The sequence below is a fragment of the Oncorhynchus kisutch genome, linkage group LG28 (assembly GCF_002021735.2).
Source record: "Oncorhynchus kisutch isolate 150728-3 linkage group LG28, Okis_V2, whole genome shotgun sequence".
NCBI lineage: Eukaryota > Metazoa > Chordata > Actinopteri > Salmoniformes > Salmonidae > Oncorhynchus > Oncorhynchus kisutch.
Genome location: NC_034201.2, coordinates 226,443 through 241,978, shown reverse-complemented (window position 1 = coordinate 241,978; position 15,536 = coordinate 226,443). Strand labels below are relative to the sequence as shown.

At 43.4% G+C, this 15,536-nt stretch overlaps 2 protein-coding genes across 7 annotated transcripts in view; one reads left to right on the top strand and one right to left on the bottom strand.

Moving 5' to 3' along the window:
* Positions 1-228: 228 nt before the first annotated feature.
* On the top strand, positions 229-8,337 carry alg13 (ALG13 UDP-N-acetylglucosaminyltransferase subunit). Of its 6 annotated transcripts, none has more exons than XM_020463800.2 (24): positions 232-519; positions 856-939; positions 1,143-1,193; positions 1,301-1,347; positions 1,504-1,576; positions 1,891-1,972; positions 2,146-2,314; positions 2,488-2,557; positions 2,691-2,799; positions 3,038-3,102; positions 3,216-3,316; positions 3,552-3,655; positions 3,787-4,018; positions 4,370-4,453; positions 4,565-4,703; positions 4,802-4,946; positions 5,046-5,081; positions 5,328-5,383; positions 5,555-5,626; positions 5,851-6,025; positions 6,098-6,217; positions 6,324-6,364; positions 7,413-7,566; positions 7,764-8,337. In XM_020463800.2, the coding sequence occupies exons 1-24, from the start codon at positions 400-402 to the stop codon at positions 8,027-8,029; spliced, it is 2,595 nt and encodes an 864-aa protein (XP_020319389.1). In that variant the 5' UTR covers positions 232-399; the 3' UTR covers positions 8,030-8,337. The 6 variants fall into 6 exon arrangements, 5 of the variants coding, with proteins under 5 accessions (XP_020319389.1, XP_020319387.1, XP_020319388.1 ...); XM_020463798.2 differs by having other exon boundaries at positions 4,556-4,703; XM_020463799.2 differs by having other exon boundaries at positions 4,370-4,459.
* Positions 8,338-11,643: 3,306 nt separating this feature from the next.
* The window catches only part of trpc5b (transient receptor potential cation channel, subfamily C, member 5b), a 39,918-nt gene continuing 36,025 nt past the window's right edge, over positions 11,644-15,536 (bottom strand). Inside the window, exons 11-12 of the mRNA XM_031807771.1 lie at positions 14,169-14,258; positions 11,644-13,929 (exon numbers count right to left, since the gene is read on the bottom strand). Coding sequence (XP_031663631.1) covers positions 13,069-13,929; positions 14,169-14,258 — 951 coding nt within the window. The 3' untranslated portion in view covers positions 11,644-13,068. The remainder of the gene's footprint in view (positions 13,930-14,168; positions 14,259-15,536) is intronic.

The following is a 15,536-nucleotide window of genomic DNA, read 5'->3' as shown; positions in this document are numbered from 1 at the left end:
TCGTTTGCGATTGTGTTTCCTCTAAATCAGGTTCATAATTCTCTTCCTACTGTGGAGCAGCTTTTTTTTTTTTACTCATGGGAGACGACAAGTATATAGACACAATGGGCAATCATAATTGAATGTAGGGTACTATTTCGAGGATAAAGTATATATATATATATATATTTAAAAAAAAGTTTAGTGTAACCAATCAAATACAAGAATGTTCAATACGTTTTTCAACGGTTTGGCCGAGTGACGGCGAAATGACCTCGGCAATCAGGGCTCATTTGTAGCAGCTGTTTCCTTATTGCGATTCGAAAGGAAACTTTCGATCGTCGTGTTCTTTTTCGTCTACGCGTGAAGTTATGAAGCTTTGCATAGCTATCGTTTTTTATTTGCAATCTCTTTAAAAAGATGCAGAAAGCTCTGAAGAAGTATTTTGTCAACATGGACGAGTATCTAGCCAGCATCGGTCTCTACCGGAAAATGATGGCAAGAGACGCGTCCTGTCTATTTCGAGCTGTCTCTGAGCAGGTAGGCTAAAGCCAATTTCGCAAACGTCACTTTAAAAAACAACAACAATTGCATTGCATTTCACGTCCAACGTTTTGAAAATAAAGAGAAAATATTACTGTTCTTAACTTTGACTGAATTCATGGTGTGAAAATAGAAAAGTTGTCTTTTTTTGTTGTTGGGATGTGTCGTTTGGGAACTCATGGGTTCTTTTGGTTGACTGCTAAATTATTGATACTGATGAAGTGGCCGGAGTTGAAACATGGAACGCACACAATAATGCTTCACAGGGCGCGAAGTGACCAAATACAAAAACCTGTGGTAATAATTTACCGGTATTTCTTTCCTTTTCTCAAGCTTTATTACTCACAGAATTTTCAACAAAAGATAAGGAAAGATTGTGTCACCTTCATGAGGGCAAACCGATGCGATTTTGAACCTGTAAGTTGCAAGCACAATAATCACAGTACAGAGCAAGTCTATAATTACATTATCGTGACATGCTTTATCAGTAGGCCTGGGCTGTGGCTTAGTTGGTAGCACATGGTACTCGTACGGGAGACCAGTACGAAAATGTATGCACTCACTATACTCTTAAGTCGCGCTGGATAAGGGCTTCTGCTAAATGACATGCTTTCTCTCAGTTTGTTGAGGGGTCATTTGAGAAGTATCTGGAACGTCTGGAGGACCCCACGGTATGTTTAAAACTACATGTTTAAAACGACTATACAAGTTCATTGCACAATACATGGGTCAGATTCAGACCATGGACTGTATGCAATATAAATATATTTTTCTAAAGGAAACCGCTGGACAAGTTGAGATAAAGGCATTGTCGTTGTTGTACAGGTATGTGCTCCACAATGTATTGAGTTATACACCCCCAGGTTGTACTACCTTTGTTGGCTGACAGGACATTGTAAAATGAGATTTGTGAATGGCATTTTTTTTTGTTTTTAATGGAACCTGAAATGAGTGTGTTCTCACATTTTCACTGTGTGGAAGGCGGTGCTTCCTCATATACAGGTACCCTGGGAAGCCACCAACTGAGATAACTGAGAAAGAGTACGTGGAGAAGGTAAGAATGTGTGTGGTTCAGCACAGCCCACTTGAACCCAGGCCCTGAAGCATCTCAAATGCCTGACTAGTGAAGTAATTACCAGGAAAAACTGAATCACATTGCTAATTGAAGCAGGTGTGTGGAAAGGTGCGATGCCGTGTGAGACTTTGGTTTGTCCGCTAGAGGGTGCTGCTCTCATTTTATCCTTTGAGAAGACTACCGTCATTTCAAAAAGTCCAATACTTCTACATTTTCAGTATACCAGCTTCTATCTTTTCACCATTGAATGGTTAAACGAGTGATGGGGATAACATGCATTACACTTATTACAGATTTTGCTGTGTTGCTCCAACAATGGCCACTACGACATTGTGTATCCCAGGAACTACCCGATCGATGCAGCGCTGTGTCAGGGTCAGTACTCTCACAGTCCATCAGAATTCTGAGGAACCAGTGGATGTCTTCACTCTTAAGTCTTATAACTAGCTACTCATTGATTGTAGTTAGTCAAAATTGTAATGAGCAATAGTTCCATGTGGTCTAAAGGAAGTGTACTTTTTTCCCCCTTTTTTTTCAATTGAATCCAGCTCTGTTGTATGAACTGCTGTACACGCAAGTCCTTGGTGTTGAGGAGGGCGAGTTGCAGGGAGCTTTGGAGGGGTTCCGTGGAGGAGGTCGTCGCTATAGGAACAGCCTATCAGTGTGCAGTGAGGACGCAGGCTATGACACCCCTGAGGACAGGGGTCAGACTCAGAGGTGAAGTCTTGTTCTGCACAATCCTTTTGAATTACAGAAAGTCCTCCTGACTAAACCTGCCTTATGGTCTTCCAGTTACCTACAGTATGTATAAATTGCCCCTGCATCTATATATTGGAATAGTCATTGTGAACTTGCTTTTTTTTGTCAAGTATAATTGTTTACTCTTGTAGGGAGGATTGGGAGCTCAATGGGTACAATCGCACAGAGGACAAAGCCAGGCCTGGAGTAGAGGAAGCAAAGGTGACAACGTTTTCTATGTTTTAGAAAGCGGTCTGGTTACCACCTCTGAGGTGTTGTAGTTTATAACATTACTGAGATAGACAGACTAGATTCTAGGAGCACATACAGTCTCTCCTCTCTTTCTCTTCCCAAGACTCCAGATGGACCAGCAAAACTTTCTCTCCCGTATAAGGTGCTCAAAGCACTGGATTCTGAGATGTACAGAAATGTAGAGTTCGATGTATGGCATGACAGTCGCAAAGGTATGCCATGTTGCCCCTTTTGGGACAACTTGAGTTGGAATTCTTGTGATAAAGTGGAACTGTTAAGGTGACTGTGAAACTTTAGTTATAAATAACATGTTTCAAGATCCATGCAGTGCAGAACTTATCTGTGCTGAATATTCACACGGGGTTGATATGCTCATGCCACATACCATGTTTTTTTTCACCTATAATTGGGCATTCTGGAATGGCATATAATGTCTTGTCTCTGAAACAGAAATGCAGAAGACTGATTACATGGTGTTTGCTGGAAGACAGTACTTCTTGGGAGATAAGTGTCAGGTAATCTAATTTATCCATTCATTTAAGATTCTTAGTGAGTTTTTTTTTTTTTGTGCAGACCGTACTCCGAACATACTCCATGACCGTAAGGTTAGCCCATGTCTCCTATGCAGGTTCGTCTCGACCCCAAAGGGAAGTATTACAATGCCTTCATTCAGGAGGTGGGCACTCACCCCAGTGCTGTGACAGTGTTCATCGAAGAGCTTGGAGAAAAGTGAGATACTTGTCTCTCTTTTAAAACACCCCAAATTGACTTACAAACAGGCACTACTGCACAGCACTCATCAATGTGTGCTTATTTTAGTATTCTGGTGCATGAATGATTGCCCCTGGCCTTGCATCATCCTATTGTCAGTCATACAGTATAGTGTATATATGGTGAATTGCCTTCTACACAGTGATGTTTTTAATATTTGATTTGAGACTTCTCTCTACCCCACCACTTTCAGACATCTTGTGTCTCTGACTAACTTGAAGCCTGTGAACCCTGTCCCTGCCTGGAACATCACCCCGAGCCGCAAGGGCAGGCCTGAGCAGTATCCTGGAGAGATGGGTCTGTATACCCTTTAACCTTTTTAGATGGTTTTAGCTAGTAAGCTTCTAATAGCAGTGACATATATTGGCTTCAGACCATTAAAGTTGACTTGTACAACTTTGTCTGTTACCTCTTCTCCCCTCCCCCAGACTCCGAGGTGAGAGGCCGGCGGCGCTTCTTTAAGAAGCCCAGAGGGAAGGAGATGCTGATGGTGTCTTACAATCGATCCCAGCCTCCCCGCTTTCGGCCAGGCCCTGGCGGCATACCCCCTGGGCGCGCCCCTGGCATGTATGCCCCCGCACCACCACCAGGGACACTGCCCTATGAACAGTATCACCCACATCCTCCACCTAGGCCCCCGCGAGGATATGGCCCACCCAGGTCTGTGTGCTTGCTACTTAAATAGTAAAGGTGCTTCTACACCTGCATTGCTTGCTGTTTGGGGTTTTAGGCTGGGTTTCTGTACAGCACTTTGAGATATCAGCTGATGTACGAAGGGCTATATAAATAAATTTGATTTGATTTAAAACAGCAGGTTTGAGAACTCATTCACACGGCTGCTGTTATACACAATTGAAAGTTCCTGTAGTGCACCATTACTGATTTTGTTTCTATATACACTTTTTGGGAAATAAGGCCATGTTCCTTACTATTGAATTATCTAATTTTGGTATCTACTGAATGATGTTGCCAATCTGGGTTCTGTTCAAAAGTTTAGTCTTTCTTGAACAGGCATCACTTTATTGGGCCAGAGGCGGCATACTACCCTCACCCAGGAAAACGCTGCTACCAGAGCTTCGACAACTACTCATTCAGGTCACGGTAATAGACTTCTTTTAATCATCTCCTAAGCAATGCTGAGCAGTGACTGAGTGCTTGTGGTTATAAATGTATGCGTATTCACTTGAGCTCTTGCAGCCGAAGCAGGCGCCAGATGCATGCTGTCAACAAAGAGTGCCAGTTCAGCTATGTCCCAGAGGCGGACGAGGAGGCACAGGACATGGAAGGAACAATCACCTTCTACGAGATTGAGGAGGGAGATGAGACCCCTTTCCCTCCCTTGCCGGTAACGAAGTAGCACATAAGCCCTCAAGGTTCGGATTTCGATAGTTGGGAGCATGCATATTCCACAGTCAACCTGCTGTCTGCTTTGTAACTCTTTAGGGACAGGCTGTAGCAAACCCCATGGTTCCAGCACCCCCTACCTACTGGATGCAGCGGGGGCTGAGCCCCATTCCCATGTCTGGGAAGCAGGCCATGAACTCATCAGAGGAGGACGCCGATGAGAGGAGCAATGGTGGCGACCAGGGTAGGCCTGTCCGGTGACGCTGTCTTGATCAAATGAATTTGTTCAACTTGAAAGCGGATTTGAATGTAAATGGAGAAAATCTATGTTTATCTGTCTCAGGTGAATATTCTGAGGAGTACATCTATACTGCTCAAGGTGAGTGACTTCACCTGCTGTGGAGATTTCCATGAAGTATGGAAGAATTGCTAGGACAGTCCTTGTTCACCATTTTCATTATGATCTGTAGATGCATTATTTTAACTGGTTATGTAGAGACAGATTAGGCTATTCCATTTCCCAACTGATGTCATTTGGCAGCAGTAAAGGCTCATGATATGGAGACCCCTCGTACAATGTGGATAAAAGTGCACAATTATCTTTTGAAGTCTCTTCATCTTGCAGACCCAGGGTTCCAGAGCCCGTCTATGTATGCTGCGGCAGAGTCCACTGCCAACCTGGTACTCAAAATATCCATTATATATCTTCTCAAATTGCCCTTCACTTTTTGTGGGGGTTGAAACTAAGGTTAATAAGTTTCACACGTGGGATGATTATATGTATTCAATTGATGTGCTTATTGGGGCTGATCTGTTTTGACTGCGTTCCTGTCTTTATGTATTTATTTCTAGACCATTGAAGAGGGAGGATCTCGTGCCGGCTCGCCACAAGAGGGCGTAGCTACCTACAGCTACTCACAGCAGGTACTGGATCCCTCACCATCCGCTTTACAGAACTGTTGTCACATTTTGGCGGGAGAACAGGTGTTTAATGTATACGCAGCTGCTTTAAGGCATTTTGTAAACTGTAGAATGTACGTCTTTGGATTAGGCAAAACTATTAAATAATTTTTTAAACATGACATTGAATTTAAGCATGAATTGTCTGTGTTGTAGTCTGAGGGTTATTTAATGTTTTGTTTCCTCAGGTGGTGGTGAAGTCTGCAGTTATCACCTCTTCACAGGCTGTAAGCACAGCTCCAGCAGCTATCTTCACCACCAGCTCTTCCGCTAGCAGCTCTCAGATCCCCCCAGCACCAATGGCTCCACCCTCAAGCCATCCAGAGGGGGCTCCCATGCCCCCACACACTATGGGCAGACCAGGTACCCGCTCTATATAAGTTATGGTTGGACATAATGAGTTGTCTAACGGATATCTATTTTGCTTGTTTTTAGTTTTATCCATGCAGTTTCCTCCTTCCTCTCCCTGGTTTGTGAATGACATGGGGGAAGCAGTCAGCGCCTCACCACCTCCACCATACTCATATGACCCCAACGGCAATGACCTTCCACGAGGTCAGAGAAACGCTGCCCCATAACTTTTGTGTTCAAGTTGTAAACTTCTAATGGTTGAATTTGAAAATGTGACAGTAATTGTAACTAAATGTATTTCTTTTTATAGATTGCAAGGTCATCCAATATTACTTTAATTTAGGAGTCCAAGTAAGTAAAGGGGATCAAATTTATATTTAACTAGGCAAGTCAGTTAACAAATTCTTATTCACAATGACGGCCGAATATATAGCAGGGTTCTCCAACCCTTTACTACAAGTCCTGTAGTTTTTTTTTCTTCTCCAACCCTAATCTAGCACACCTGACTAATAATTATCTGGTTAGTAAACTGTATCAGGTTGGAGTGAACCTACAGGAGGGTAGCTCTCCAGGAACAGGGTTGGAGAGCCCTGTATCATTTACTGTACAAAAATATAAACTCAACATGCAACAATTTCATTGATTTTTACTGAGTTACTGTTCATTTGAGGAAATTGGTCAATTGAAAAACTCATTATGCCCTAATCTATGATTTTCACATGACTGGGAATACTGATATGTGTATGTTGGTCACACATACCTTAAATAAAATGGGCCTCAGGATCTCGTCACGGAATTTCTGGGCATTGAAATTGCCATCGATAAAATGCAATTGGGTTCGTTGTCCGTCGCTTATGCCTGCCCATACCATAACCCCACTGCCACCATGGGCTACTTTTTCCCCACAATGTTGACATCAGAAAACCGCTCGCCCACTCTACACCATACACGTGGTCTACTATTGTGAGGCTGGTTGGATGTATTGCCAAATACTCTAAAATGATAGCGGTGGCTTAAGGGTAGGGAAATGAGCATTAAATTATCTGGCAACAGTTCTGGTGGACATTCCTGCAGTCAGCATGCCAATTGCACACTCAACTTGGGACATCTGTGGAATTGTGCTGTGACACGTTTTAGTGGCCTTTTTTCCCCGGCACAAGGTGCACCTGTGTGGCATATCATGGATAAATTATCACTGAACAGCATGAAAACAAATTTGAGCAAAATAAGCTTTTTGTGTGTATGGAAAACTTCTGGGATCTTTTATTTCAGGTCATGAAACATGGTACCAACACCATTGTTGCATTTTTATATTTTTCAGTGTAGTATGGGTAACTGGTCATGAGACAAGACATGTCTTTTGAATGAAAACAGTGTGCCTATTTCTGTGTTGAAACAGTGGTACCAGCAGAGCTACTGGCACTCCGTGGTGCAGATGCAGCAGGTTTATCAGCAGCCCGCTGCCTCCCCTCCCTCTGATCACACAGCCCCCCAGTCCTACCCAGAGCCTGGGAGAACTGGGCCTGATGGCCAGGGAGACATTCCTGCCAACGGTCAGTGCCATCCCTCTGCCTCAAACCTCTGCATTATGAAATGGCACATCTGCATTGAATAAGATCTGACTTCAGTGTCAGATTTTGTAACGAGGATGTTAAAACCTCAAGTATCAAACGTGACTCTGTGATCCATAAAAACATTTTTTTCTTAATCTCACATTTGTCCTCACCCCCAACCTTTTCCTCTCTACCAGGCAACCCCCTGGTCATGGACCCTCCCTCAGCAGGAGCCCCAGGCATAGTGTTCTACCCCTTGGTTCAGGACCAGTGCAGCCAACCCCCTATCCACACCTACGAGCCTTATGTTCCGATGCTTTCTGCCACCTACCACTACCTCACACCCTGGAACTCAGGCCCTGCCCAACCCCGTGTGCTTGCATCCTACTGCCCCTCCAATCACCCAGTCAACTATGTCACTGCACCCATACACCAAGGGCACTTTATCCCTCCCAGCATGTAACCAAGCACTGGGGATGCGGGGAGGGAGGCAGGGTCCCTCTACTATTCACCCACTCACATTCACCCTATGCCTGTAAATGTTAATTTGTCAAGTTTATTCCATTGTTCCTCTGTTGCACTTTTCTAGTCAGTGGCTGTGTCTGAAATGGCATCCATAGGGCTGGTCAAAAGTAGTGCACTACGTTGGGAATGGGGTGTAATTTCTGACACAGCCGCAGTTCCATCCCCACATTGTTCAGGGATGTTTATGTTCATATTAATGTTTTTTTTGTGTTTTTTTGCTTAATTAAAAAAAAGTTATGTTTCCCAGAAGTTGTAACAATTTGTCATTTGGACTGTACCTTTTTAGAGCAGGGCTCCCCAATTTGTTCCTAGAAAGCTACACTCAGTCTAGTTTTTTTGCTCCAACCCCTGTTGTAACTAACCTGATTTCATCTTATCTATGAGCTGGTTATTAGAATCATGTGTGCTAGATTAGGGTTGGAGAGCCCTGCTTTAGAAGTCATTTGGTATGATGGTGGTATCTGAGGTTCCAGAACCCTGGCCAGCACAAGGCTGATGTTGCTACCCTTTGTCATGATCAGCACCATGGAAAGCGCTCACTGGTACTCGGGCAGTGTTAAAATGTGTAGTTTATAACTCCGTTTTGGGAGGAGAGCTGGCAGGGCTAAACTGAGTGCCTTGTTCTTCAGCTTTGTCATTAAAGGCCCAGTGCAGTCAGTGATTTTCCTATGTGTTATATTTTCACACTAAGGTTGGAATACTGTGAACATTATAATGTGCTTTTAGTGTAAGAGCTGTCAGAAAAGACCACATGAAAGTTCAGCCTGTTTTGGTGGTATGTAGTTTTGGCCTGCCTGGTGATATTACCAGATATTACGCCACCCTTGCATTTGATCGAATAATGTTCAGGAAGTAGTAATTAACTTCCCTCACTTGGTTGTCTAGCTCTTAATTGGAAGGGAGAAACTAAAAACCTCCAGACACTCAAACTTCTGTGGATTGAGTTAGACACCTCTGCAGTATAGTGTCACCTACTGTATCCTAGATAATTTAACAGGTCTTGAAGTTGCCCAGGCTAGCCAATTTATTTCGCCAATTAGCTTCACTTGGCTGGTGTGCAACCCTGGCAGATTTGGTTTGAAATAGGATAATCCAGTCTGTGGTGCTAGTTAGGGACCGTCAGTATATTACACAATGTAAATGGGACTACTTATGTATTTCTACAATTTTTAGTTCGTTTGAGGCTCAAGTCATTGAATTGTGGAGCGATTGACATTTTTAAATATTGTCCTGTGTACTTTGTGTAATTTACTGATTTTCCCTAACTAGCCCCATAGGCATATCCAATGTCAAATCAAATTGACCATGGGCATTACGATTGGGTCTTGTGCAGATGCGCCCCGAATTGATGATTACTTTGGTGCTGTGGGCAGGCATGAAAACAAAACCCAAGGAAAACTGTTACGGTACATTTAATTCCGTGACATACAATATTTTCCTAACATTTCGCAAATCTCAATTTTGGGACGACTGACTTTATCCTATTTACACTTTGTAATGGCAGTCATCTTTTAAGCTTCAAAGGACTAGTCTAATCCACAGCATGAACTTCATTGTACTGTATAGGAATGCAGCCTTGGAATATGAACTTCATATTGGAGCTGGAACTCTGTATGGGCCCAGACACCTATATCGTAATGCGGCATATCAGCAAGGAACTAGAGCCGTATATACAGTGCCTTGCGGAAGTATTCGGCCCCCTTGAACTTTGCGACCTTTTGCCACATTTCAGGCTTCAAACAAAGATATAAAACTGTATTTTTTTGTGACGAATCAACAACAAGTGGGACACAATCATGAAGTGGAACGACATTTATTGGATATTTCAAACTTTTTTAACAAATCAAAAACTGAAATTGGGCGTGCAAAATTATTCAGCCCCCTTAAGTTAATACTTTGTAGCGCCACCTTTTGCTGCGATTACAGCTGTAAGTCGCTTGGGGTATGTCTCTATCAGTTTTGCACATCGAGAGACTGACATTTTTTCCCATTCCTCCTTGCAAAACAGCTCGAGCTCAGTGAGGTTGGATGGAGAGCATTTGTGAACAGCAGTTTTCAGTTCTTTCCACAGATTCTCGATTGGATTCAGGTCTGGACTTTGACTTGGCCATTCTAACACCTGGATATGTTTATTTTTGAACCATTCCATTGTAGATTTTGCTTTATGTTTTGGATCATTGTCTTGTTGGAAGACAAATCTCCGTCCCAGTCTCAGGTCTTTTGCTGACTCCATCAGGTTTTCTTCCAGAATGGTCCTGTATTTGGCTCCATCCATCTTCCCATCAATTTTAACCATCTTCCCTGTCCCTGCTGAAGAAAAGCAGGCCCAAACCATGATGCTGCCACCACCATGTTTGACAGTGGGGATGGTGTGTTCAGGGTGATGAGCTCTGTTGCTTTTACGCCAAACATAACGTTTTGCATTGTTGCCAAAGTTCAATTTTGGTTTCATCTGACCAGAGCACCTTCTTCCACATGTTTGGTGTGTCTCCCAGGTGGCTTGTGGCAAACTTTAAACAACACTTTTTATGGATATCTTTAAGAAATGGCTTTCTTCTTGCCACTCTTCCATAAAGGCCAGATTTGTGCAATATACGACTGATTGTTGTCCTATGGACAGAGTCTCCCACCTCAGCTGTAGATCTCTGCAGTTTAGAGTGATCATGGGCCTCTTGGCTGCATCTCTGATCAGTCTTCTCCTTGTATGAGCTGAAAGTTTAGAGGGACGGCCAGGTCTTGGTAGATTTGCAGTGGTCTGCTACTCCTTCCATTTCAATATTATCGCTTGCACAGTGCTCCTTGGGATGTTTAAAGCTTGGGAAATCTTTTTGTATCCAAATCCGGCTTTAAACTTCTTCACAACAGTATCTCGGACCTGCCTGGTGTGTTCCTTGTTCTTCATGATGCTCTCTGCGCTTTTAACGGACCTCTGAGACTATCACAGTGCAGGTGCATTTATACGGAGACTTGATTACACACAGGTGGATTGTATTTATCATCATTAGTCATTTAGGTCAACATTGGATCATTCAGAGATCCTCACTGAACTTCTGGAGAGAGTTTGCTGCACTGAAAGTACAGGGGCTGAATAATTTTGTACGCCCAATTTTTCAGTTTTTGATTTGTTAAAAATATCCAATAAATGTCGTTCCACTTCATGATTGTGTCCCACTTGTTGTTGATTCCTCACAAAAAAAACAGTTTTATATCTTTATGTTTGAAGCCTGAAATGTGGCAAAAGGTCGCAAAGTTCAAGGGGGCCGAATACTTTCGCAAGGCACTGTAGATTTAGCGCTGTTACCCACCCGAACTCCATGGCTTAATCAACCACCCTCATAGTATTTAATAAAAGCATGGGAACAGGTTAACGTTATTTTACGTTCCAGGCATTTTTTTCCAGTCCCAGGAAAAAAACGCAACAAAACCGTTCCAAGCTGTTCTTGACTTTATTTTGCTGGTCAGAACAGTGAAAACGGAACGAAAATAATGATGGTTCTGTTCAGAACGAACCGATTGGAAAATATACTGAATAAAAATATAAACGCAACGTTCAACAATTTCAAATATTTTACTGAGTTACAGTTCATATAAGGAAATCAGTCAGTTGAAAGAAATTCATTAGGCCCTAATCTATGGATTCCACATGACTGGGTATACAGATATGTATCTGTTGGTCACGGATAGATCCATTTAAAAAAGGTAGGGGCGTGGATCAGAAAACCAGTTAGTATCTGGTGTGACCACTATTGGCCTCATGCAGTGGGACACATCTCCGTCGCATAGAGTTGATCAGGTCCGGATCCATGACCGGAGGCTGGCTTCCCCGATCACCGTCCACGCCAAAATACCAAACTTTTATCAACTACTACTTCCTCAGATGACGAGACTCCTAACTCGTAAAAGTGTTCATTTTTAATTGATGAGACAGCACATTAAGGTAAACCATGAATACTGCAACTAGCGAATGCATTGCGCTGTCACAATTGCCCAGAGTATAGCTATTTTTGGACATTTCAGTGGCGTTTTGTGTGACCACAGACGCCATCATATTAGATGGCCCAATCTTGGAATCCTAGTTCTAAGAATCAGTCAAATGTAATGTATTTTAGATAATTCTCATTATCAAATAAATGTATTTGTATACAAGCTTGTTTTTGACAGCAATTAAACATTGTTTTCGTAGGTTCTCTCATAACTTGATCTTGAGTAATTATAATTCACAGCCATCTTGAAAAATAAATGAGATTAAGAGTAAACATAAAACCTGGATAAATGTTACTCTGCTAATATCGTGCATTACCTGTCTCAATAGCCCAAAACTGGTAGTGTCTTATTTCCAAGAAAATATAGAAAAATACAACTTTCATAGAAAAACAGAACAGTATTATTAGTTAATTGTCCAAAAACAACTTGTAAAGATTCAACCTGCAAGCCTGAAATAAATGACCTTGTCTACCATTCATTAACCGTTCATGTTTAGGTTATTAAATGACATACCAAACAGAACACCCTGTAGGGGAAATTTGGCACATGAGGAAAACGTGCATATGGAACAACACTGCAAAACAGTCTGGTAAAAGACAAACTTGCAATGAGATTAAACATATGTGTAAGAGAGAAGTTTGGACAACGGTGATACCTCGGCTGTGTATATGAACCCATTTTGATGAGTAAAGTATAAATAACTGGGTCTGAACTGTATGAAAACAAGTGTTGAGAGGATGGTGAGCTTACAGACCCAATGATCTAAGGATCACAGGTAGGTGGCAGTATGCAAATGTAGTTATATTGCAATAGATAAAAGCTTTTTTTCCATTATATGTTTAGAATCTTCCTACTTTGCTATGATATCTTTGTGAAAATGTGCCCTGGGTTTTGTATACTTGGGTCAGCCACTCATTCTTTCTGTCCTTTCAGCAGAGTGACCTGAACATACAGTAGTATTCTGTCATTATTCCTGGGGGGAGGGGGGGGTCTCTAAAGCTGTGTTGTGATGGAGTCCTCCTGCTCAGCCCCCCCCTCAGAGGAGTCCAGCTCGTCACAAGGTCCTATCCAGCCCTCAAACATGTCCTCACTAGAGCCCAGGAGGACAGCCCGGGAGCTGGAGGCCGTGATGCTGGAAGCACAGTGTAGGGAGTGGCCTGGCGGTGGTAAGGAGTGGCCCGCGGGTCGCAGGAGCAGACTGTCACTTCCGTTAGCCTGCTGGGGTGACCCCAATGGCAGGGCCTGGGGAGGGGCATGTGGTAGCTCGTTCAGGTTCACCCCCAGGTGGAACAGGCTGTGTGTAACCGGGGGATTGTGGGGGATCTGGATGTCTGGCCAGGTTGTGGGCTGCCGAAGCAGACCGCCTGAGATGCTGTAGGTGGGCTGGTGCATCCTGGGAGGAGGGGATCTGGGCTCTGGGACGTGTCCGTTCATGCGGGAGAAGAGCAGGCCCAGCTGTCTGATGGAGTCTCTTTTGGACTTGGAGAAGCGTTGCAGCCGGCCACTACTGCGGGTTAACGCAGCAGAGGGCGGGGGGGAGGAGGAGAACCTGAGCCCGTTGCACTTTGGTTTGTTGTCTACTGCCCCCTCTGCCCCTGACATGGACTTAAAGAGGGCGGAGACGCTGAACCCAGAGTCCTTGCTCTTCCTCTCAGCGATAGACGTGCTGAAGGATACCCCCTTAGCCCCTTGGTCCCTGGACTGACCCTGGGCCTGTCCAGCCCCTTCTTCCTCGTTGGCCTCGTCCTGCTGGGTAGCCTCACTGCTGGATGAGTAGGTCCTCCGCGGAGGTTTCCTGTCCCCCAACAGGTCTAACACCTCGTAGCGGAAACTGGAGATGTCCTGCTTGAGCTCCTATGGATCAGTTAAGAGGGGGATAGAGGCAAAGGACAGATCCACAACAAGGGACAGTTAGATATTGCTCAATGACTATTATATATATATATATATATATATATATATATATATATATATATATATATATATACATATATATATACATACATACATACATACATACATACATATACATACATACATACAGGCACATTTTGGGGATGAAAGCTTAAGTGCACAACCTCTGAGATACCTACCTTAAAATTCTCCTCTGTCAGACCCTCGTCTGTCTTAGCACTGCGGATCATGGCTGCTACATACCTCTTCACCAGGTTCCTGATCACCTCCTATACACAGACACACACAACAGAGAAACAGTCACATGAGATACACCACTACAGTATGAAATGAGTGGTGAAGTCCTGGGCACATTCTAGAAACAAGCATATTTTTTCTTGGTAAGCTATTTTTGTATACTTGTACCTCCTTAAGTAGGAAATTATCTGAGATTTGGGGGAAAAGGCTCTTCCTTCCATGCACGCACACATTTGCATGTTGTGTTTAATAAGGAAAAACTGTTTAGGCATATTCATGACATTGGTATTCGCTTGAGTTGAAAATCTGGACGTACATAACTGTGCATTAATTTGCATGTTTAGGACACAATGGACCAATGGTTGAAATTAAACCAGACTTTTTCTTTTACAGAACAATAATTTGGTGTAAAAATAACAATTTAATGAATTGTGGAGGTGTTTGTAGATCGCATCTAATAGTGTGCACTGGAAGGGTAAGAGATACACTATACAAATGTATGTGGACACCCCTTCAGATTAGTGGGTTCGGCTACTTTGGCCACACCCTTTGCTGACAAGTGTATAAAATCGAGAACACAGCCAGTGCAATCTCCGTAGACAAACAAAGGCAGTAGAATGGTCTTACTGAAGAGCTCAGTGACTTTCAACGTGGCACCGTCATAGGATGCCAGCTTTCCAACAAGTCAGTTCGTCACATTTCTGCCCTGCTAGAGCTGCCCCGGTCAACTGTAAGTGCTGTTATTGTGAAGTGGAAACGTCTAGGAGCAACAATGGCTCAGCTGCAAAGTGGTAGGCCACACAAGCTCACAGAACGGGACCGCCGAGTGCTGAAGCACGTAAAAAATTGTATGTCCTCAGTTGCAACACTTACTGCCAATTTCCAAACTGTCTCTGGAAGCAACATCCGCACAATAACTGTTCGCCGGGAGCTTCATGAAATGTTTTTCCATGGCCGAGCAGCCGCACACAAGCCTAAGATCACCATGTGCAATGCCAAACGTCCAATACTTTGGATCATGTAATGTATGTAGGCATACCACTCACCTCACCACATGCACTAAGAGTTGCCTCAGTGCATCCCTTTCTGCCCTATTCCCCAAACTCCTTCATTTGGAGTGGCAGCTGTATTCTTTGATACAGCAGTTTCATTAGAGAGCGCAGGCTCCAGTCAATGCATTCGGTTTTACAAGTCAGCTGAGGAGCCCCAGCAGCACAAGGCCTTAACTGGGGGAAATGAAGGGGAGGGGGGGAGAGGAGGGCCGCCAAAAGGTTGAGCTAATTGCAATTACTATGGTGAGCACGGACTAA